This window comes from Neomonachus schauinslandi, chromosome 3 (assembly GCF_002201575.2).
Source record: "Neomonachus schauinslandi chromosome 3, ASM220157v2, whole genome shotgun sequence".
In the NCBI taxonomy this organism is placed as follows: domain Eukaryota; kingdom Metazoa; phylum Chordata; class Mammalia; order Carnivora; family Phocidae; genus Neomonachus; species Neomonachus schauinslandi.
The window spans coordinates 186,755,095-186,777,250 of NC_058405.1; the positions used below are offsets into that span (position 1 = coordinate 186,755,095).

The 22,156-nt window shown below is 43.0% G+C and overlaps 1 protein-coding gene across 1 annotated transcript; it reads left to right on the forward strand.

The window, feature by feature from the left end:
* Positions 1 to 6,092: 6,092 nt before the first annotated feature.
* Positions 6,093 to 20,983, forward strand: SPP2 (secreted phosphoprotein 2). Its single transcript, XM_021679009.1, has 7 exons — positions 6,093 to 6,174; positions 6,276 to 6,400; positions 10,620 to 10,742; positions 11,883 to 11,990; positions 16,697 to 16,751; positions 18,412 to 18,459; positions 20,900 to 20,983. Exons 1-7 carry the CDS (start codon positions 6,093 to 6,095, stop codon positions 20,968 to 20,970), a joined length of 612 nt encoding a protein of 203 aa, XP_021534684.1. The 3' UTR covers positions 20,971 to 20,983.
* Positions 20,984 to 22,156: the final 1,173 nt, after the last annotated feature.

The window sequence follows — 22,156 nt, forward strand, 5'->3', positions numbered from 1 at the left end:
CTGGAAATATAAAAGTCTGCAAATTATCCTTCCTTTGGGGGTTATTGAGTTCTGTAGTTTGCTTTGCTCTTAAATGGTGCTTATTTGCTGCTTGTGGAAATGGAAACAGACACAGGATTTGTTCCAGATCTGAGCACTCGGAGTCGAGGGGCAAAGACAGCAATAAGGCATCTCATTGTGCTCCTTGCTTTTTTTCACAAGAGAATGACATGTGGTGTTGTGCATTCAACAGATAAAGAGATGATTGCTATCAAATATTTGAGGCATTTCCTCCCACTCTTGAAATTTGAAATTTAATTTCTTTCCCTTCCAAAATAACATTTGACATATTTTTAAAAAGCCGAAAAGCGCCGCGAGGCTTATAGTGAAAAATAACAATCTGTGCCTAACGAAGAACGGGGACAAACCCTTAAAAGTCTTTTGCCTGTTTGTTCTGCTTTTTTAAGTTCTTATTTCTAAATAATAGGCTTATACTGCTCTTTGTTGATTTTTGATTCCTGTGACTTCCCACTTTTTTTTAATGCCCCTTCCCCACCCCCACCTCCATGCAATAAACACTTCCCAAGCTGCTGCCTTCCTCCCAACCATCACTGCTCAGTGCTCATGTGATCATGGTTATATCTGTATTTTTCGCAGCAACGCGGCATGTCCTTTTGTCATTCACTGTTGCTCTGTGTCAAATATTTGGAAGTCTACCTTCAGGGTGGACTTCTGAATTGAGGTGGGGTCATGTGACTGATCTGGCAACAAACTCCAGACCATTTAATTGTTGATGTGAAATTCTCCAGGGCTCTCTTTGCATCTGGCCACGTTCCAGATGATTGCTCCATGGTCCGGGTCCTTTTGTGACTGTGATCAAGAGAGTCCTTTTTTCAACTGGCAGTGAGCAAAAGATAAGATCTGATTGTTTTAAGCTACTGTGGTTTGGGGGATGATGTTGGTTACCATGCTGTAACCAAAGTTTTCCTAACTGAATTCTTTCCTGAGCAAATGTTTATCTTTCCTGGAAATAGCAATGCGTCATTTAAAAAAGTTTGCTTAATTTTCTCTGTACCAATCAGAAATGCAACTCTGAAGTCTACACGAAGGGTCTGAATCTCTTCTCAGTATTTTTATCAGAGACTCTATTGATATTATCCTTTATCTACTCAAGGGTTGCCTTCTAGCCTCCTGCACAATTGTCTTCCTGGAGATTCTCTTCACCTCTCTGGAGCATAAATCCCCCAGTAACTTATTTTTGGCCAATGAGATGTAGGCAGCAATGCTGTGTGTGACCTTTGGAAAGTGTCCTTAAAGAGAAGAGACTTATCTTTCTCTTTCCTTCTTCAAGCTGCATGGAATAGAATGTGATGGCTGGAGCTCTGGCTGCTATTTTGGAACATAATGATAGGTTATCCTAAAGGAGTCCAGGTCCCTGATAATTGTGGAACCTCCAAACAAGCCCTCGGTTGCCTATCATCACACTTTTTTTTTTTTTAAGATTTTATTTATTTATTTGACAGAGAGAGAGAGGGAACACAAGCAGGGGGAGAGGGAGAAGCAGGCTTCCTGCCGAGCAGGGAGCCCGATGCAGGGCTCGATCCCAGGACCCTGGGATCATGACCTGAGCCGAAGGCAGATGCTTAACAACTGAGCCACCCAGGCGCCCCATCACACTTTTTTTTTTAATGTGAAAAATAAACTTAAATGTCATTTACTCTGGTTTTGAATTTCTGGTCACATGAAGTTGAAGCTGATTCAAACTGAAATTTCCTTGTGCTTAGCTAATTCCTTTGTTTTGGTGAAGGGCATCCTCTTATCTATCGTGGTTTGGTTAAGAAATAGAAGTGACTGTACACCCTAGATATGAGGGGATTTATACAAAAAAAAGGAACTGTCAAATCATTACTTCACAACTTTTATCAAAATTCATTCCAAATGGATTAAATAATTAAAATGTAAAACAGGAAGTTATAACATATAGGTAAACAATTATGACTTTAAGTTGAAGGCTTTCTAAAGATGACACTAGTAGAAACCAAAAACAAGTTGAGTAGGGCTTAAAACGAAAATAAAATCTTTCATAGGACATATCACACCAAAACCAAAATAAACGAAAATTTATAGGAAGCCATAATTAAAACTCAAGGCTGCTGTTTGAAGGTTCTTTCCTTTCAGCAGGGTTTCTCAACGTTGGCATGATTGACATTTTGGACTGGATAATTGTTTTTTATGGGGGTCTTTCCTGTGCAGCGTAGGATGTTCATCAACATCTCTGGCTTCTAGATGCCCAGTAGGTCCTCTGCCCTAGTTATTGACAACCAAAAATATCTCCAGACATTGCCACATGCTCTTGAGGAGCAAACTCAGCTCTGGTCGAGAAGATTGCTCTACATGGTGGTTCTCACGTTGGAGCATGCGTCAGAATCACCTAGAATACGTGTAAAACACAGACGGTTGGGTCTTCTCCCTAGCATTTCTGATGTAATAGGTCTGGGGTGGGGTTTGAGAATTTGCCTTTTTCATAAGTTCCCAGGTGGCGCTGAAGCTGTTGGCCCCGGGGACCACACTTTGAGAACTTCTGATCTATCATCTTATGCTTGCAAATAAACACATCGTTCCCTAAAATATGAAATCAGCAATAAGATTGACATTTCCAGGACATGGAAATGTTGTGACCATAGGTAATCAAGGTACATCTTGACAGTGGAGTTCAGGAGTTGAGAAACTGTGTTCTTAGACGAGATTGTAACACAGAGGTGAAATCCGTGATTTATGGATCAGAAGAAGATTTGGTTTACATTTGCTCTAAACTTTTCTTAAGTTTAATATCACTAGAGAGATGACCAAAATGAAAGAAACAATCTCAAGAGAATGATAAAGATGATAGCAATGAATCTTATTACTCTGTGATATGGATGTCCACCCATCTTCACTCAAACATTTTCCAATTGCTGGTTAAGCTTCCTGTGATAGATACAAATGTCCAGGGGCTATGTAAAAAAAAAAAGCTATGCAAACTTCTTCACTTACTGCCACATAACTTTTAATAGTTCACCTAAATAGTTTTTGTTCAAATAGCAGAAAACTGCTAGAATTGATCCTGTACACCTTTCTGCAGATAGGCCAAAAAAAAAAAAGGAAATACATCATTATGGCCTGAATTTCAACAGATGGCTTATATATACTATTCCAGGTTTACCAGACATGATGCAGTTTTAGATCATCACTTTTGAGCACCAACCAGCCCCTGCTCTGTATGCCCTGCGCATTGTTTATTACAGCCAAGTGAATCCAGCATGGAAATGATCTATCTCGTGCCAGCAAGCTACAAACAAAACCAATAGCCCTGTGCTGGCAACATTATTTTATTGTTGTCTCCTTGATCTCCTCTATTCTTTTGCAATTACTTTTATTAGTATTGCTCATTTGATGAGACCTTGGAGTTCGGAGCCAGATGGTGCCTTTAGTTAAATCTGGAAGATTCTAATGGAATTGAGTTCAAACCAGGCTAAGAGTAAGAGAATTACAAATCTCTTAGCATACTGCTTTGTGTGCCTTTGGCACCACAGAAATTAGTGCAGGCTCCAAACGGGAAGCCCCGGATTAAGGTTCAGAGAGACCACGTGTGTTCCTATCTGGGATGCGGTGTAGCACAAACAAGACTGGGCATGCCTCCTGCCTCACAGAGACTGTAGTTTCCTAGAAGTGAAGGACAATAAGAAGCAAGCAAGCAAGACCACCAGGGATTGTGATAAGTGGCAGGAAGGGGGCAAGCGGAGATGATGTGGAGGGGTGCTCAAGAATGCTCTCTGAAGAGGTGCTCGTTAAGCTGATGCCCGAATGATGGGAAGGGGCTGACTTGGGGAAAGCAAGAGAAATGCCATCACTGTTTAGTAGAAGGAATCGGGGAAAGGCTGTGGGATGGAAGTTGTTTTGTGTCCTCAAGGAACTGCAAGGACACCTGTATGACTGGAGCCTGGAGAGGGAAGGCGGGTGGCCCCAGATGAGGCCAGAAGCTACTGGACCCAGAGATGTTGCATGGAGCAAATGGACATTCGGACCCTGAGATTATCCAGGGATTTTTAATGACCTCTGTGACAATGTGCTGATGAATAAGACCCATAGAAAGAATATCTTTGGGATCAGAGCAGTAAATATTCATGATCCAGCCAGTCTATGAAATCATCAGAAGCATGATTTTGACCCTTTGTGCAGAGGGCAGGCAAAACAGAGGCAATATTTTGATTAATCGCCTTGGCTCACGTGGTAGCGTTAATTTCATACTTGCATACCACACTTCTGCTAGGGCACAGCGGTGGTGGTAATTCTACCCAATGTCTCCTCTTCGTCCTTCCTGTTGGTAACAACGGCTGGTCTGCCTCTAACCAACATCCTGCCCCACACTGTGTCCCTAGTAAACGGCCACAGTCCCCTTCCCAGAGGTCTCCTTTCTGTTCTGTCTTCCTGGCCTTGGTCCCCTCCTCCCCTCTGGGTGTTTCTGCTTCTGTCAAGGCCCAGTTCAGACACACACCCACCTGGGAGTGAGGTCAGGAGGAGTGAGTGAACTGCCAAGAACTCTTACAGCAATGGATACTTCCCTTGCTGGCACTCATATTTGCCTTGTGTAAGCAGGGTGATCTAGATCATTCGTTCATTTAAGCTATTCTCTGGACCTGTTGCCTTATACATAACAGATGTGAGAAAGTATATATTGAATTCCATTCTTACTAGCATTTACCATTTATTGAGCAATTAATTGGTCAAGGGTTCTTCCAAGTGTTAGTGATTTAATCCTTATGTGATGGTTAATTTTATGAATCACCTTGGCCGTGGTGCCCAGATACTAGGTCGAACATTTTTTTCTGGATGTTTCTCCAAAAATATTTTCAAATGAGATTAACATTTTAATAAAGCAGATAGTCTCTATAAAATGTGGGTGGGCCTCATCCAATCAGTTGAAGGCACCAATAGACAGAAACTGACCTCCCCGGAGCAGGATGGAATTGTGGCAGCAGACTGCCTTTGCTTTGAATTGCAACCCTTCTTGGGTCTCCCACCTGCTGGCCCACCGTGCAGATTCTAGACTTGCCAATCCTCCACCATTGTGTGAGCCAATTCCTTAACACAAATCTCTCTCTCTCTGTCTCTGTCTCCCTCTGTTTGTCTGTCTGTCTCTCTAAACACCCTGTTGGTTCTGTTTCTCTGGAGAACTCCGATTAATAACACACTTTATATCTTACTGTTTATGCCCATTTTACAGATGTGGAAGTTGAGGCATTAAGCACCATGCCCAAGGGCAGACACTTGATGAGTGTGGAGCCAAGATTCCAGGCTAGGTCTTTCTGAGCCACAGCACAGTACAGCTTCTCCTGCATGAACTTGAAGGATGAGAACACAGCGACCTGCTCACAACACACACTATTTACTATAAATCATCTCTCCTTTTTAATATTCCCCAGGTATGGTGGGCTTTTATAGCACGTGAGAATCATCAATGCACAAACGCCTTATCATTCAGGTGAAGGGCAAAAATTTCCATTAGCAGAGAAGGCTCGTTGACGGCTACGTACACAGTGCTTGACCTATTTAGGCCCTATATATGAAGTCCTCTCCTTTATGATCATGATTTCCAAAAACATCTTGAAATAACCACACAATTTTCACACACAGTTAACTACAAGATCTTCAGAAACACAAGAGAGAACTAAACAGACAACAGTTTAAAATTCACGGTTTTACTGAAAATAAGATTACATCTCCCCTCCCTTCTAAAAATGTCATTAAAATAAAGAGAAATAGACAGTACATGTGGATGAAATTAAAATAGAGAAAAACAAACTGCGCACACAGAGTCCTGAGCCTCTTGATGTCTTTCGCCGTGGGCTAAAGTCCCATCTTGAGGTCAAAACTTCAAAAGTAGCCTCAAACTGGAACTTTTCCATAGGAAGAGCCAGCAGTGAATATTGACCCCAGGATCAATTGTTTCTGTTTAAGCTGTAGACTGCTCCAGTCAGAGAGAGCAAGCCAGGTCCCAGTTGATAAAGAGCTGCTTTCAGCTGGACTTGTCACCCCCAAACGCATAGGAACGATCTCACTGCCTCTGAATTAAAATGATTCTTCCCAGAACGGAGAAGATGATGATGAAGATATTGATCGTGTTTGTGCTTGGAATGAACTACCTGTCTTGTGCAGGTAAGCAACTCAAAGACACGGGCCCCCTGCCCCAAATGCTGTGGCGCCGTGCTGGTCCCTGTGCTTTGTCTCACTGTGTCCCCGTGTGCTTATGGGTCCAGGTTTCCCGGTGTATGACTATGACTCGTCCTCCTTGAGGGAAGCCCTCCGTGCGTCCGTGGCAAAAGTGAATTCCCAGTCCCTGAGCCCGTATCTGTTTCGGGCGTTCAGAAGCTCTGTAAAAAGAGTAAGTGCATATTATATCTTCTTGATTCCTCTTTATATATACTGCTTTCTGTTATTTATTTTTTCTGTCTGTTGGGTACACTTTAAACACTTTTCCAGTTTAAAAAGATAATAGCTAGTCCTCTCTTTCATACTGTTTTTGGACAGAGAAGGAATTTAATAACAGTTACTGTCCTAAGGCCCTCCAAGCCAGTTTTGATGCAAGATTCTTCTGGAGTATCTACCCTCTGGCCTGGCTTCCCATTTCCAGATGTTGCCCTGCATGCACCCTGCTTCTGTATCCATAGCCCCCATGGTTCCTCTTGAGATGTTTTAGTAAGAGCTCGTTTATTAGAAATGAGGCTTTTTCGATTTCAGCAGTCTTGCTCCTCATACCTAGAGGCAATAAATTCCGGCTTTTAAGCCCAAGAAATCCCACCTTCCTTTGTCAATTTGGTAATGGTCTGTTTCCTGTTAGCTTGGGGAAATGTGAATTTTCTTGAGCTTCCAATGACTTGGTCTGTGATTGGCAAAGAAAGAAATGCAGAAATTTGCTCCAAAGGAAATGAGGAGCCTGGAGAGCGAGTCACCTTCCCCTCCTCCGTCTGCAGGTGACTTCGAGGCTTACTCACTGTCCAGGCGCGGTAAGAACAGAAATTGCCCCAGGCTAGTGGGTGCTAAGATGGGAGGTGGGAGAGGTTCTGTAAACTCACAGGTCCTATGAATGAGAGTTCTGTGCAGCCAGGCTTCTTCAGAGCAGAACCAATAGAATGTGTGTATATATGTGCGTGTGTGTGTGTGTGTGTGTGTGTGTGTGTGAGAGAGAGAGAGATATGAGGGGAGAGGGAGGAGAATGAGTAAGAGATTTATCGTAAAGAATTGGCTTATACTATGTGGAGGTTTGGTAAATCCAAAATCTGTAGGGTGGGCTGACAGGTTGGAGCCCTAGAAAAGAACTGATTCTTGCAGTTCACGTCTGAAGGAAGTCTGCAGGCAGAATCCCTTCCCACTCAGGAAAAAGACAGTCTGTTCTATCCAGGCCTTCAACTGATTGCATGAGGCCCACCCACATTAAGGAGGATGAGCTGCTTTACTCAAATCCACCAGTTTAAAATGTTAGTCCCAGGGCACCTGGGTGGCTCAGTGGTTAAGTGTCTACTTTCAGCTCAGGTCATGATCCCAGGGTCTTGGGGTGGAGTCCTGTGTCTGGCTCCCTGCTCAGTGGGGAGTCTGCTTCTCCCTCTGCCTTCCCCCATCTCTTGTGAATAAATAAATAAAATCTTTTTAAAAAAATAAAATGTTAGTCCCATCCAAAAAACACCTTCACAGAAATATCCAGAGTGTTTGACCAAATATCTGAGCATCGTGGCCCAGGCAAATTGACACATAAAATTAACCATTATAATCACCCGAAGGAATTTGTTATGGGTTTTTATTGCTCGGCCATTTTTGTTTCTTTTTGGAATAAAATACCAAAATATGCTCATTATAAAATGTGAGAAAATATAACAAGAAAGAAAAAAGCAAAAATATTGTCTATTATCCATTCCTCTGAGACATCCACTGTGAGCGTGTGGGATAAGGCCTTTTTGGATCCTTTCCATGTATTGGTATAAAACATGTTTTTAAAAAGAAAAACAGGAGCACAGCGTAACATCAATTATAAAGTCCCACAGTTTACTGCAGCAACAATGCTGGATCTGGAATTTTACCTAGTTGATTCCTTACTGTCAAGCATTTAGGTTGTCCCACCTTTTTCAAACAACACAGAGTGGAAATTAGCGGATTGAAAGTGAGTTTGGATGAAAAAGCAAAACCATTAGGCTTTTCTCCTTATTCTGAAGAGAGTGCTTAAAGAAGCAAAGAAAAGTTGCAAATTCATCTCATAGTTCAATAAAATTATCTGTACTCAAAAAAATCCCACATTTTCATCATTTTAACTAAACCTTTGTCTTGTCAGTTTGTTTTCATTGGATTGCTTTGAGGGAAATTGCTGGAGCAGTATCTAGGTGGAGGGCCCCAACAATGCACTCTGGCAGAAGAGGGCTTTATTTTTTTATGAAGCTCAGATTTATTATCCAATATTTTAAAATTATGAATAAATGCGGTAATAAATATTGTTGAGGCTGAAGTTTTAGTCTTACTTGTTTCCAGAAAACTTTACTTCTATGAGCACTCTTCCCCCAGTGTTAGAAGGGGACATGAAGGTCCCCCATTCCAGGCTTGGCGTTTGTCACTTATTTCCAAATGCAGTGTTCTACCTGTGCCCATCCTTCCCAACATGTGAGCGGTCTCTGTGCGCATGGAGGGTTCTCCCCACCCTCTCCTCACTGGGAAGTTGGTTGAATGTGTGCTGACTCAGCTTTGTCACGAGGTGGGCTCAAGGACTGAAAGGGACGAGAGTTTTGGAGTCTGGGGGTGTGTGGTCAGGTACTGGGCCATGGCAGCTCCTATCTGGCCTCCCTGCTGCCATCTTGTTCCTGCCGCAGTGTGGTCTCTTTGCAGCAGCTGTGGTGATTTATATCTTAGCTCTTAAATTCTTCTGAGAACTTCCCGTTGCAATGAGAATGAAATCTAAACACCGTCCCATGGGTGACAGGACCATAAATTATGTGACACACCCTGACTGTCACACATCATAGTGTATGGTTCTCCTCTTGTTCATTTGCTCCAGCCACAACAGCAGGACTTATTCTGCCCCAGGACATTGGCCCTGCTTTTTCCACACGTGATGGGCTCTTTCCCATTCTATAAGCCTCAGTGGCAAATATTTCTTCCTCGGGAGGATTTCTCTGGCACTTTCTCTACAGCAGCTACTTCCTCTTCTCCACCCCCATTACCATGTTGTTTGTTCCTTCATAACACCATAACCTTCTAGAACGACCTTGCTTACTTCTCTTTAAGGTGTTTACTGTGTGGCTGTATGTAATCTAAGCTGGAACCTAAGCTGCACGGAGTCTTCCCTGCTCTGCCTTTGGGGCTGGACACACTGTGTGGGCGCTCATTAAGTCACGGGACTTCCGTGTCATCAGAGCATCACAGATTCATCACGAAGTTTGGAAGTTTCCCCCAGTATCCCACCCTTGGTGGAAGGGAGTAGACAACTGTGTGAACTCATTTGTGGACCACAACTGATCAAACAGGAAGCAGGATGGGGTAGCACTGTACAGCAGAGATGTACTTATCACTTCATTTCTTATTTCAGGGATTATTAAGAAATTATGGGGACATTCTTTTAGGAAAATGACCCTTAAAAATACAGTTGAGGGCGCCTGGGTGGCTCAGTTGGTTAAGCAATTGCCTTCGGCTCAGGTCATGATCCTGGAGTCCCAGGATCGAGTCCCACATTGGGCTCCCTGCTTGGCGGGGAGTCTGCTTCTCCCTCTAACCCTACCCCTCTTGCGCTCTCTCTCTCACTCTCTCTCTCTCTAATAAATAAATTTTAAAAATCTTTAAAAAAAATACAGTTGATTCTCATTATTTGTGGTAGTTGTATTCTATAAAATCACCATGCACACTAAATTGGTACATATGGAACCATTGCTCCTGGTCTAAATTAGTATATACTGAACGATTGCTCCTGGTCTAACACATGTGTTCTCTCCATGTGGCACATCCAGACCTTCTGGTGCTTAGGAGCACGGACAGCACTCTAGGACTACACTTGGGGGCCATTTGAAACAATAAAATCACCAAGAAAAAAACCTCACAAAAATGAGAAAAACGTGGTCCAAAATAAACCATGAAAGTGACACTTGTCTACAGTATGACAGCAGAAGCGAGAAGGCAGAGCGCTGCCTTGTCTGATCTCAGTTAGGAACATGTGCACAGGGCAACTCAAGTTCTTTGCCACTCTGCACTTGTCTGTGGATGACTGCAAAGGGACCCTGAATATTGATTTTGGGGATTATGAATACATTTTAGTGAGTAGGCACATTTGCAAAAATGGAATCTCTGAATCATGAAGATCAACTGTAAATTAAGTCATCAGAAGTAACATTGGCCTTGCAGTTCAGACACCTAAGTTCTGGTTCCATTTTTTTAAATGAAGTATTATGCACCTTTAGAAAAGCACTTCTGGTCTCAGACTGAGGGGGTGGAACTGGGGATTACTAAAACCACTTAACAGCTTTCACCATGAAGGAGTCTGTAACTTTGTCTCATTGTGCAGGGAGAAACATTTGTAGCATTGTAAACTTCAGCATCTCACCAAGGCACACTGATGCTTTTTCTTTGTGAAGGTCAACGTTCTGGATCAGGACAGCTTGAACATGGACTTAGAGTTTGGCATTCGGGAGACAACATGCAAGAGAGATTCTGGAGAAGACCCCGCTACCTGTGACTTCCAAAGGGTCTACTACATGGTAAGTATGGCAGGAAACGCCATATCCCAGAAAGTAGCAGGACGAAGCGCCTCGCTTCTTCCGTGACCTGGAGCTGTTCCAAGTCATAAGGAGACCTTGGCCCCTGCCTGGCATCTGGCCACACTGGGAGGCACGAGCTGTGTCCATACTGTGTTCCCCTGGGGAAGGGGCAGTGTGGCTCAGTGGTTGAGGACTTGGGCTCTAGAATTTGTGGTCTTGACTGATCCTGGCAAATTATTTAAGCCCTGTTGCCTCAGTTTCCTGCTTCTTGAAACGGGTAGAATGATGGTTCCAGGCAAAGTGAATACAAAGAGGCCAATCCCAAAGGCAAATTCCAGAGATGTTTCAAATTCTGTTTTAAATGAATCTAAAATGCCAACTGTGCTCTTGGCGTGAGTTGCATTATTTTGTAGTTGACTGTTGTATGATATCTGCCCCCCTCCTCCTCACTGGCTTGGGCTCCATGGGGTCAGGACCATGGTATGTTCAGTTTTGTATCCCTGGTGACCAGAGCAGGGCCCAACACTTGGTTACCATCCATGGGCAAGGGTCTGGTGGATCGGTTTGTGCCACCATCCAACACTTGCTCTCCAGGGTGTTTGTGTTCAGATGTATGAGTTCTCGGGTTTTGTTACTTTATGAGTTTGTTACTTGACGAGTCACTTTATGTCAGGGTCCCTTCACAAGAGTGTAAATTCTGAAAAGGGAATCCTTTGTTTTGTTGTTTTCATGAGACTTTTCTCTGTGACTGTTTTATGAAGGACTCAAACCCAAGTGTCACAGCATCTGTTCCTAACAGAATCTGAGGTCACAGTAGAGAACAAAGTCCTTTGGGTTCTTCCCACTTCCTTTTGTTCCATCGGGAAACTTCGGGGCAGCCCACTCTGTGCTCCTGGAGGAAATGGTTGCTCTCCTGGGGGACTCGTGATACACCAAATGCCTAACAGATCTTTAAATGTTTCATTTGTTTCTGCTTCAGTCTTGAGAAATTTTCATTTTGGAAACATGAAATGCCTCTGTGAATTTTTCCTTTCTGTTTGCATCGTTCTGGCAGGCCTTACAGTATTTCCTGATCTCTCACATAGGTCCTAACCCTTTCTATGAGCTGCTGAGGATTGAACTCAATGTGTTCTTTTCCAGCCCTCAGCTATTTGCAGAAGCACGGTGCGGTTGTCTGCTGAGCAGGTGCAGGACGTGTGGGTTCGCTGCCGCTGGTCCTCCAGCTCTGAGTCTAACAGCAGCGAAGAGGTAGGACCAGGGGCTTGGTGTCCTCCAGAACAGTCTGTGTGGGTCTGTGACAATCAGACTGGTGTGATAGAGTCACGGGAACATCACCCAGGCAGGGGCGAGTACAGCTCTGCTGACTCGGCTGGAGTCTCCCCTACTTCTCCAACCTCTTCTCTCTCTCTCCCACTCTGTCTTTATTTCCCAGAGATTTGGAAACAGAGAGCTTAAAGCAATAGTTGGCAAATCTTTAAAGATTTAGATCTAAGTATGCAGCTCCCTGGCCCTGTGGTTTAGTGGAGGGAAGGGGGAGGGGCATTTTTGTCGGACTAGTGTTCAAAACCATTCAGCAGCTCCGCAGTCTAGGTCAGGGCGCTTGACTCCATGATCTGCTGCTTCTTCATCTGTGAGATGCCAAAAGTAAAAGCCACCTGATAATGTAGAGAGAATTGAGTAAGTTGGTGGACAAGAAAGACCTGGTCCAGCATCTGGTCCACAAGAGATGCTTGGTGAATGGCAGGACCTGGCTTCCCCCACCCCAAATGTGTTGAAATTGATTTGCAATCATTCTGTAAAATTAACAATATGTAAATTTCCGACTTGAACATATATTACATGTTTATTTGTCTGTCTACTTATTAACTGCTTTTCTTACTAGAATGTATGTCTCCTGAGGGCAAAGAGTGTTAGTTTTTGTGGGTCTAGGACAATGTTTGATATAGGGTAAATGTTCAGTAAATGCTTGTTGAACGGAGGAAGAGAGGGTCAAGAATATGATATGAGGAGGAAACCTCTTGCCTCCAACTAGGCATAAAAACATAATTGTTACATTATTTATTCAAGATGAGATAACATTTTTGACTGGTATTTTAAAATATTTCTACCATGCTACAGCTGGATCTGTCCAATGACAATCTTTCTCTACTCAGATTTTTATTCAGTTTTTCAAGATTTCATTCTGTAGGCAAAAATTACGTTAAAAGAGTAAAGGAAATTCACCTTCAATAATTCTATATAAAAATTAATGTTCCTATATTATGAATATACTCACACCTTAAATATTTCACGTGGAAGTCCACTGTAGGGTTAGGACATGAGGAAGCTAATGGCTAGGAGCTCCCATGACAGGGGACAGTTTGACAGGTGCAGGACGACTAAGTCCAGGTGCTAGGATCTTCTCCACAGAAGTGTTTGATTGATCTCGTGCACACTGGCACCTTTGAGGATCAATCCGCAGGTGGTTTCTGGGCTTTCCATGGAGCCATAGTTTCAGGATCTAGTTCCTGGGTGTTAGGGCAAGTACGAAGGGCCTCCTTTTCTAGACTCCACTGAAGCATCTAGGAAGTCAGGTGTGTTTCCTCACCGACACACTCACACGCTCATGGCCTGGCTAATCCAGAAATGACAAGTACCAAGCACAGTGTTTCACAAACATTTTGTTCATATTGATTTTGTGGCTTATATGGGAACAGCCAGGGAGACAGTGAGGGGTGAGACAAGCAATCGTAGCTCCCGAGGAATTTGTAGACTAGTGGGGGGTCCATTCAGCAAGAGTGATCCTGACTACCAGGCCAGCATGTGGGGGCACATGTCAAGAGGACAGAATCTCATCTGGGTGCAGGAGAGCTTCCCTGGGGGACCTGACGTTCACATCAAGAACTTCCATCAGGACAAAGAGGACAGGTATGCAGGGGAGGGAGGAAGAGTGACTCTAAACACAAGGGGATCATGAAAGAATTCACTGATGCATGAGAAGCTGGTTGGGTTGGAACGGACAGAAATCATTATGACCGCAATGAGCAAAATATGGGACAGAGGCATAGAGGTTGATCTGGAGAGGAAGTCAGGATGGACCTCAGGGGTCATGTCTAGGATCTCTGGCTTCATTCTAATGGCAATAGGCCTATTGGCTAAGAGCAGGAGAGGGCTCTAGGAGGCTGGAAGGACAGGTGAGGGAACGCTAGCCAGTGCCAGGAGTTAGTTGTGAGTGTTGGGAAGTGGATTCTAGTTCATTCTATAACCTTTAACACGTTGAACTGAATTCAGTAACTGCCCTCCCCCCATTTAACCCCTCTTCCATCTCTGATTTGGGAAGTTGATTCTGATCACAGAGCCCACAAATCTGTTGCAACTTTCTCATTGCATAGTGAGGACTATGCACTTTTCTTCCAATCCGACTTTTGTAAGAAGATTCTGACATTAAGTTAAATTGGCCCTTGAAACAAACAATATTTTAAAATAAACTCTCAGGTGGATGTTCCTCAAAGATTAGGAAATTGTAAAGAATTACAAGCAAATTAAAAAAAAAGAATTCCTTAAATTAAAGAATGCTGTAATTCAAAGGAAGAAGAAGAAAGCAGATGGAGATTTCAAGTAATCCCTGGAAACTCTGAAATAAATTTCTTATACGAAACAGAAAAAAAAAAAAAGGAAAGAAAACAGCTGTTAACCATTTTCGGTGAAATAAGCAGTGATATTACAAACATAAAAGAGAATAGACTAGGATGAATTTAGTCATCAAACAAGTAAATCATTGTTGGAAGTAGGAAATGGAAGAAATTAAAAAAAAAAAATCCTGGAGTAGTGAAAATGAAGATCATTTGAAAAACATATGTAGGTTCTAGAAAAATTTCCAGGGAAAGGAACTTAATGTGAAGAAATGTGTAAGCCATGGAGAATAAGACTAAAAATCCAAAATATGAAGAATAAGGACTTCGATCAAATGGAAAATATCTCCTAAGGATATAATGCGAGAACTTGCTGCATATATGAAGTTTGGATTTTTCCCTACATGATTTTTATTTTTATTTATTTATTTAAAGATTTTATTTATTTATTTGGCAGAGAGAGACACAGTGAGAGATGGAACACAAGCAGGGGGAGTGGGAGAGGGAGAAGCAGGCTTCCCGCGGAGCAGGGAGCCCGATGCGGGGCTCGATCCCAGGACCCCGGGATCATGACCTGAGCCGAAGGCAGATGCTTAACAACTGAGCCACCCAGGCGCTCCCCTTTACATGATATTTAAAAGGATAAAAGCTGTAAGGAAATTTGAGGAAAAAAGTTTCTAAATTTGCTAATATCCTTCTCTCCTTAACCAAATACATATCTGTGTTGAGGGTAGTTTCCATTATATGTGTTAATTTTGAAAGTGAAATAGAGAGAGGATAAAGGGCTCTGGACAGGACAGGAGCATGCAGCCAAACACTTTGTCGTTTCGTCCCCATCCAGAGTGTGATGCTAACACCTATAGGTTGACGAGTGAACTTGACTTTTGACAAACCCTGGTTTCGAGTAGATGGGATGAGATCTGGCTAAGGCTTTAGCAAAGAGACCTAGAAACAGTCCAAAGGGAGAAGGAGGAAGCAGAACTAATATGGAATTCTGAGCTCAGGGAAGGGGAGGTGACAGGCATTTGATTTACTTACTCCGTTCCATTTCCAATGATAGAAATTCAACTGCAAGTCGCCTAAGCTCCAGTGGGGTAAGTCCCTGGATCACGTTCCCAGAAAGGACTGGGAAGAGTTGGCCTCAAGGACCAGTTAATTTAGGAGCGTTCAACACCACTTGTGCCACATTTATTTCTCCCCCTCTGTCCCCCTCCCTCCCCCTCTGCCCTGCCCCACCCCACCCCCTTCTCCTCTCCCTCTCTTACTGCAGATGAACTTTGTCCTTGTAGCAGGAAACAGGGTCACAATGTACTCCAGATTCAGATCCTTTAAACTTAGGAGGAAAAGGGAGCATTTCTCTCTAGCTCTACTGGAGATGCCTCTTGACATGATTCCCGTTGGCCTGGCTTTGATCATGTGTTCCCCCTTCCCCCCACCACCTTTTATAAATTACACCTTTATTGGGTTATAATCCACATAGTATATAACTCACCCTTACAATGTGTCCAGTTCAGTGGTTTTTAGTATATTCATGAGGTGGTACAACGGTCACCACTATCTAAATCCAGAACGTTTTCATCTCCTTGAAAAGACATCTCATCCCCAAGAGCCCCCATTGTGTGTTCCTCATTCCTTCAGCCCCCAGCAACCACTCATCTACTGTCTGGCTCTACAGATTTGCCTATTCTGGCCATTTCGATATAAATGGAATTATGTATCCTTTTGTGACTGGCTTATCTCACTGAGATTCATGTTCATACCTGTTGTAGGATGTATTGGAACTTTGTTCCTCTTTAGTGTTTGTACGGATATACTATGTTTGATCTATCCATTCATCAGTTGATCAACATTTGGGTTCCTTCCACTTTTTGGCTATTATAAATAATGATGCAGTGAGCATTCATGTGCGAGTTTTTGTGTGGACTTATGTTGTTATGGCTTTTAGTGGCTTCCTGAAGACTACTTGTGCAAGCCTTTTCCAAACTGAACACATTATGGGAACTTCATAGACAGGAAACCTCCACATCTGATCTAAATGCAGTCTATTTGCAAGTCCACATAAAAGGTTCCATCTGTCTGGTCCCTAATATTTGGGAGCACATTCTGAGTCCAGTGGAAAACTTTTTAGGCAATTTAAACTTCATGTAAGTTACTCTTCCCATGTGCTTTCTTAGACACACATGTTTGACTCCATGTAAAATTATTTAATAAAATATGTTGCCTTATTTCATTAACAATGAATTATGTAATGCATCAGAGTCCTCCAGATAATATTTGCATATTTTACAGTGTCTCCTTCTTTCTTTCATGTGTTGATATATCCCGATGCCTACATTGATTTAGATGTTTTTGGGGGACATATTGGGATCCTCTAGATGGAGAAACAACTATCCACTTGGTAAGTTGAGATCTGTTCTTTTTAATGATTTTTTTTCTTGAAACAACTTCATATTAAAGCTCTGTTAGTGAGTCATTTAAAACTGGAAACATCGATACATAACTTTTGAACATTATACTAATTCCAGAAAATAAACATTTTCTTTTATTTTTGTTCCTTTCTCTTTTTTTTGACCTTTTTAAAAAAAATTTCAATTAGCCAACATATAGTACATCATTAGTTTTTGATGTAGTGTTCAATCATTCATTAGTTGTGTATAATACTCAGTGCTCATCACATCACGTGCCCTCCTTAATGCCCATCACCCAGTTACCCCATCCCCCCACCCACCTCCCCTTCCACAACCCTCAGTTTGTTTCCCAGAGTCAAGAGTCTCTCGTGGTTTGTCTCCCTCTGATGACTTCCCATTCAGTTTTCCCTCCCTTCCTGTATGATCCTCTGCGCTATTTCTTATATTCCACATATGAGTGAAACCGTATGATAATTGTCTTTCTCTGATTGACTTATTTCGCTTAGCATAATCCCCTCCAGTTCCATCCAAGTTGATGCAAATTGTGGGTATTCATCCTTTTTGATGGCTGAGTAATATTCCATTGTATATTTGAACCACATCTTCTTTATCCATTCATTTGTTGAAGGGCATCTCGGCTCCTTCCACAGTTTGGCTATTGTGGACATTGCTGCTATGAACATTGGGGTGCATGTGCCCCTTCTTTTCACTACATCTGTATCTTTGGGGTAAATACCCAGTAGTGCAATTGCTGGGTCATAGGATAGCTCTATTTTCAACTTTTTGAGGAACCTCCATACTGTTTTCCAGAGTGGCTGCACCAGCTTGCATTCCCACTAACAATGTAAGAGGGTTCCCCTTTCTCCACATCCTCGCCAACATTTGTTTTTCCCTGTCTTATTAATTTTAGCCATTCTAACTGGTGTGAGGTGGTATCTCATTGTGGTTTTGATTTGTATTTCCCTGATGACAAGTGATGTGGAGCATATTTTCATGTGTCTGTTGGCCATTTGTATGTCTTCTTTGGAGAAGAGTCTGTTCATGTCCTCTGCTCATTTCTTGACTGGATTATTTGTTTTTGTTCCTTTCTTTCCATTAGGCAACAAAGATACAACTTATCATTTAGGTATCCCTTTATATTTATACAGAGATTTTCCATACATGATTCCATCTGATGGCCCCATGTGTCAAATAAACAGGGTGGATGTTGGATTACATCTTGAGAGGGTCCCCTAACTCGAACATGCTTGTTTCATCCTGGGTGCACAGCCCAACTTACAGGGCCCAGGTGTGCAATAACGTGTGGCTGGACTGTCTAGACTAAAGCTCATCTAGTGATTGAGGTTGAATTCTGTTATCTTCCAGCCATGTGATGAGAGCTGACCATTGCTTTAAGTGGCTGGTTTGGGGGAGAGGGGGCCCTCCTTTCTTTCCTTGTTGTGTGGCCTCTCATTTGAAGTGGGATTGGGTTAGGAGACATTTTTACTTCCCTGAGGTTTTTCCCTATTGGTGCTGATGGCAGCAAAACTGTTTGGTGATCTTCCATTGCTTCCTTGCTTAAGAGGTATATTGGGGGCATCAATAATAAGATCACGGAACATTCTGGAGTGGAGAGAAGGGCCTTGCCTTATGACTGTTCCTGTATTACAGGTTTCATTTCTGATAAATCCAGAAGTGAATTGTATGAACGGTCACTTGGTAAATAGTCCTACTTTCTTCCATACGACACCAACAGATGCTTTTGGATCAAACCAGAGTCTGCTGAAACGATTTCATAGTAGATTAACCCCTGAAATAAGAACTATTTTAAATGAAAATGAAGAGAACAGTACTGCATAAACTTGCTTTGCAAATCACTGAAATGGTAAACTTGAGGCATCACAACTCACTTAAATGTTAGCAGGAATCAAAATAGCAAATCTGGTTCAGGATACCAGCGTTGACCTTTCCTCCTGCCTCACTTTGGGGCATTTTCTGAAAAAGCTCAATCTCTCTTGAACCCCTCGTTGCCCTCCACCCTCAAGGGTACTTTGGGACCAGCAAGTGAAATTAACGGTAATATAGTTCCTCCCTTTTACAGATCAGTTTCCCTCTCATTTAATTTTCAGCATAGATCTGTGAACCAGGTGTCCTATGACCTGCTTCTATAGAAGAAATGAACAATAACTCTTGGTGCTTATATCATACACAAGACACTTAACTCTGCTAATTGCTTGACACAGCTTTCTCTTCACAACCATCCTGTGAGGCAGCACTGTGTTCCTTCCCATTTTGTAAATGAGCAAACTGAGGCTTAGTGAGTATCTGTAGTGTGTCCAAGGCTACACGGCCAACATGGGACTTGGATCCAGGTTGTGAGTGGCAGAGATAGGACTTTGATACAGACCTGTCACACACTCCAGCTTTTGTTTTTTGCAATGCCGTCTTCCAGAAGAGTTGTGAATTTCACCCTATTTTGGAGTTCCTCATTAAAATGAATAACACAGATATTAATATTTCATTGAGCTCAATGTTTGATCCTCACTAGGCATACTATAATTTATTTGAAGTGCTGGGGCTTATAATCTGAGGCTTGATTTATTTTTTATTTTTTTGTAACTTATTTTTTATAAGATTTTATTTATTTATGAGAGAGAGAGAGAGAGAGAGAGATATCAAGAGCAGGGGGGAGGGGTGGAGAGAGAATCCCAAGCAGACTCTGAGCTGAGCCCAGAGTCTGATGTGGGGCTGGATCTCACCACCCTGAGATCGTGACCTGAGCCGAAACCAAGAGTCGGATGCTTAACTGACTGACCCACCCAGGTGCCCCCTGAGGCTTGATTTAAAACAAAAAGATTTTAGACACCCTCTGAGTTGTCGCTTTGGGAGAAGATACAGTTATTCAAACAGTGTGACCATTGACAAGGACATTTTTGAATATTTCTTTTTTGGCATTGCTTTCAGAATCTATGGCCCATTCTTTTGAATCACTGTAGTGGTGGAAAATATTTTCCCTTGGATTTGATTTTGGAAATAGCCAAAATAAATGTGATTAATCAAATTAACAACCAACTTGGGTGCATTAGTTGTATATTGCTATGTGTGAATTATCCCCAAACTTAGCAGTTTAGAACAACGAACATTTGCTATATTACAGTTTCTGAAGGTCAGGAACCCACAGGCAGCTTAACCGAGTGGTTTTGACTCAGTCTCTAAAAACGTTGCAGATAAGATGTTGTCTGGGGCTGCGATCTCATTTGAAGGCTTGACTGGGTCTGAAAGATCCACTTCCAAGATCATTCATGTTTGTTGGCAGGCCTCAGCTCTTCATGGGCTCTCGGACTGAGGGCTTCAGTTCCACCCCCTGTGGGCCTTTCCATAGGGTTGTCTGAATTTCTTCAAACCTTGACAGTTGGCTTCCCCCAGAGACAATGATGAGAGAGAGAAAGAGAGAGAGAGGGAGAGGGAATGAGCAAGACACAGAGCAGCCAAGACAGAAGACACGGTCTTTTGTTACCTAATTTTGGAATTTGTGTATTATCCCTACTATGTATGTTATTAGTCACACAGACCAGCTCTGGTCCAGTGTGGGAGGGGAATACCTGAGTGTGAATACAGGAGGCCATCTTGGAGGCTGGCTACTACATTGGGAAAATGCCATTTGGGACCAAAAATATTTTATGGATATAAATTAATGTGACTGATCCTTTTTATATGGCTCAGAAGGTAATTCCAGAGCTGAATTTTAAAAACATTTTGGGCCTTGGGAACATCATGGATGCAGCTATGCAGCCATCTCAGAGACTTCTTCGAAGACAACAATTTAATTTATTTCACCAAATGTGTGTCACAAGCACTGGGCAGGTCTCATGGAGGACTGAAGACAAATATGACAGTCCCTGCTCTCGAGGCTTATAGTTGTGGCTGGGACAGATCGCACATGGAGAGAAATAAGCATGGGTTCAGCTGTGACATCACACAGGGGAGGGTGAGGGAGAGCCAGGTAAGGAAGACAGAGCTGTCCTGTTCTTGGGCATCTCTCATCAGTGTGGGTCTGGTTATGCTAGTCACACCTCTTCCCACTGTTCATAGTTGCGGGGTCCACATTGTCTCAGACCTTGGTGTGAATGACAGAGCCTATATGTCCTTTCATCTGTAGAGAGCCTGAGAGGGATCTTCCCTTCTGGGAATCGAGGGTACCCGAACAAGTGGCGCAGACTTCAAGAATAAATGCTGGCTTTGAGTAATGGCCTCAAGGTAAGGGGATGCAATTAAAAATGTGTACTTAAAAATAGAAGCTGCTTGGAGTGAGTGCCTTCACACTGCTGCCCTCATGCCCTCAAATGTCTAACTCTGCCACTCAGCTCTCATCTTTGCTCGCCTTCCCACTGCCTGGTCTCCTCCCAGACTCTGTCCCTCAGTCGTCTCTCCCATCCCACACACCTTGAGCTTTCTCCTGTGGCTTTTGTATTTGTCACCAGTGACATGATCAAGTGTCCAGTTGAAGAGCAAACAGACAGACAGAACAGCCCCTCCTTTGACGCTCCCCTATCCCAGCAACTGCCCTCCCTCCCTCCTTGTGCACTGAGCTTCTCCACGCAGTGGTGGTCTTTGGCTGCTGCCCCACCTTGCTCACCTCCCATTCGTGGTCTACTTTTTTCACCCTGGACTTTCAGGCCTCAGATCCACGAAATCAGATCTGCCTTCCTTTCCTCAATCAATAATTTAAATACAGGTGACCACTTGTGTTATGTCCTTAGCCTACCCCCTCCTTCCACAGATTGCTCTGTCATCTCTTCCACCTACCCGACTTCATCAATGATCTGCAATTATTTCCGAGCACACATCTCTTACCAGGCTCTGTCCTGAGATCCAGGCTCACTGGATGCAGTTGCTATGGGTACCTGTGACCGCCTGGAACTCACCCGGCCCCTTCTTCAACTGCCTTTCTTAATTGAGGGAGTCACCATCCATCTAATTTACTCAAGCTCAAAATTTTAGAGCATCATTGACTCTTCTTTCCCCTTTCTCTTCTCCCCACATCCACGGGGGTCCAGTCTTATTGATCTTGGCCACACATTCTCTCTGGCTTTGGCCAATCATTTCAGTACCATCACCACTGACCAGTGCATACATTCTTGCCCCAGGTCCTGATCTCATGCTGTCCACCTTACACGCTATCCTCAAGCTTATCTTGAAACACAGAGGAGTCTCTGATCCTTTCCACATAAACCCCCTAAGGCTCGCTTCATTTGGGGATAAAGCAGAGGTATGCAAAAGGCAGACACTAAGCCAAAAGGAAAAACAGCCTATATGCCCCTAGTGTGGTGGGGAGCTGAAGACTGAGCCCTGGTTTACCAAACCTGCACTGAGTATCACCGAGTATATGAATTCCCAGTTACTAGGGATTAAAGCA

Bases quoted from the DNA above. Each gene is read 5' to 3' on its own strand.
- SPP2 (XM_021679009.1), top strand. From the start codon at position 6,093: ATGATTCTTCCCAGAACGGAGAAGATGATGATGAAGATATTGATCGTG. The intron at 6,175-6,275 runs GTAAGCAACTCA...TTATGGGTCCAG, and splicing joins GAACTACCTGTCTTGTGCAG to GTTTCCCGGTGTATGACTAT. The intron at 6,401-10,619 runs GTAAGTGCATAT...TTCTTTGTGAAG, and splicing joins TCAGAAGCTCTGTAAAAAGA to GTCAACGTTCTGGATCAGGA.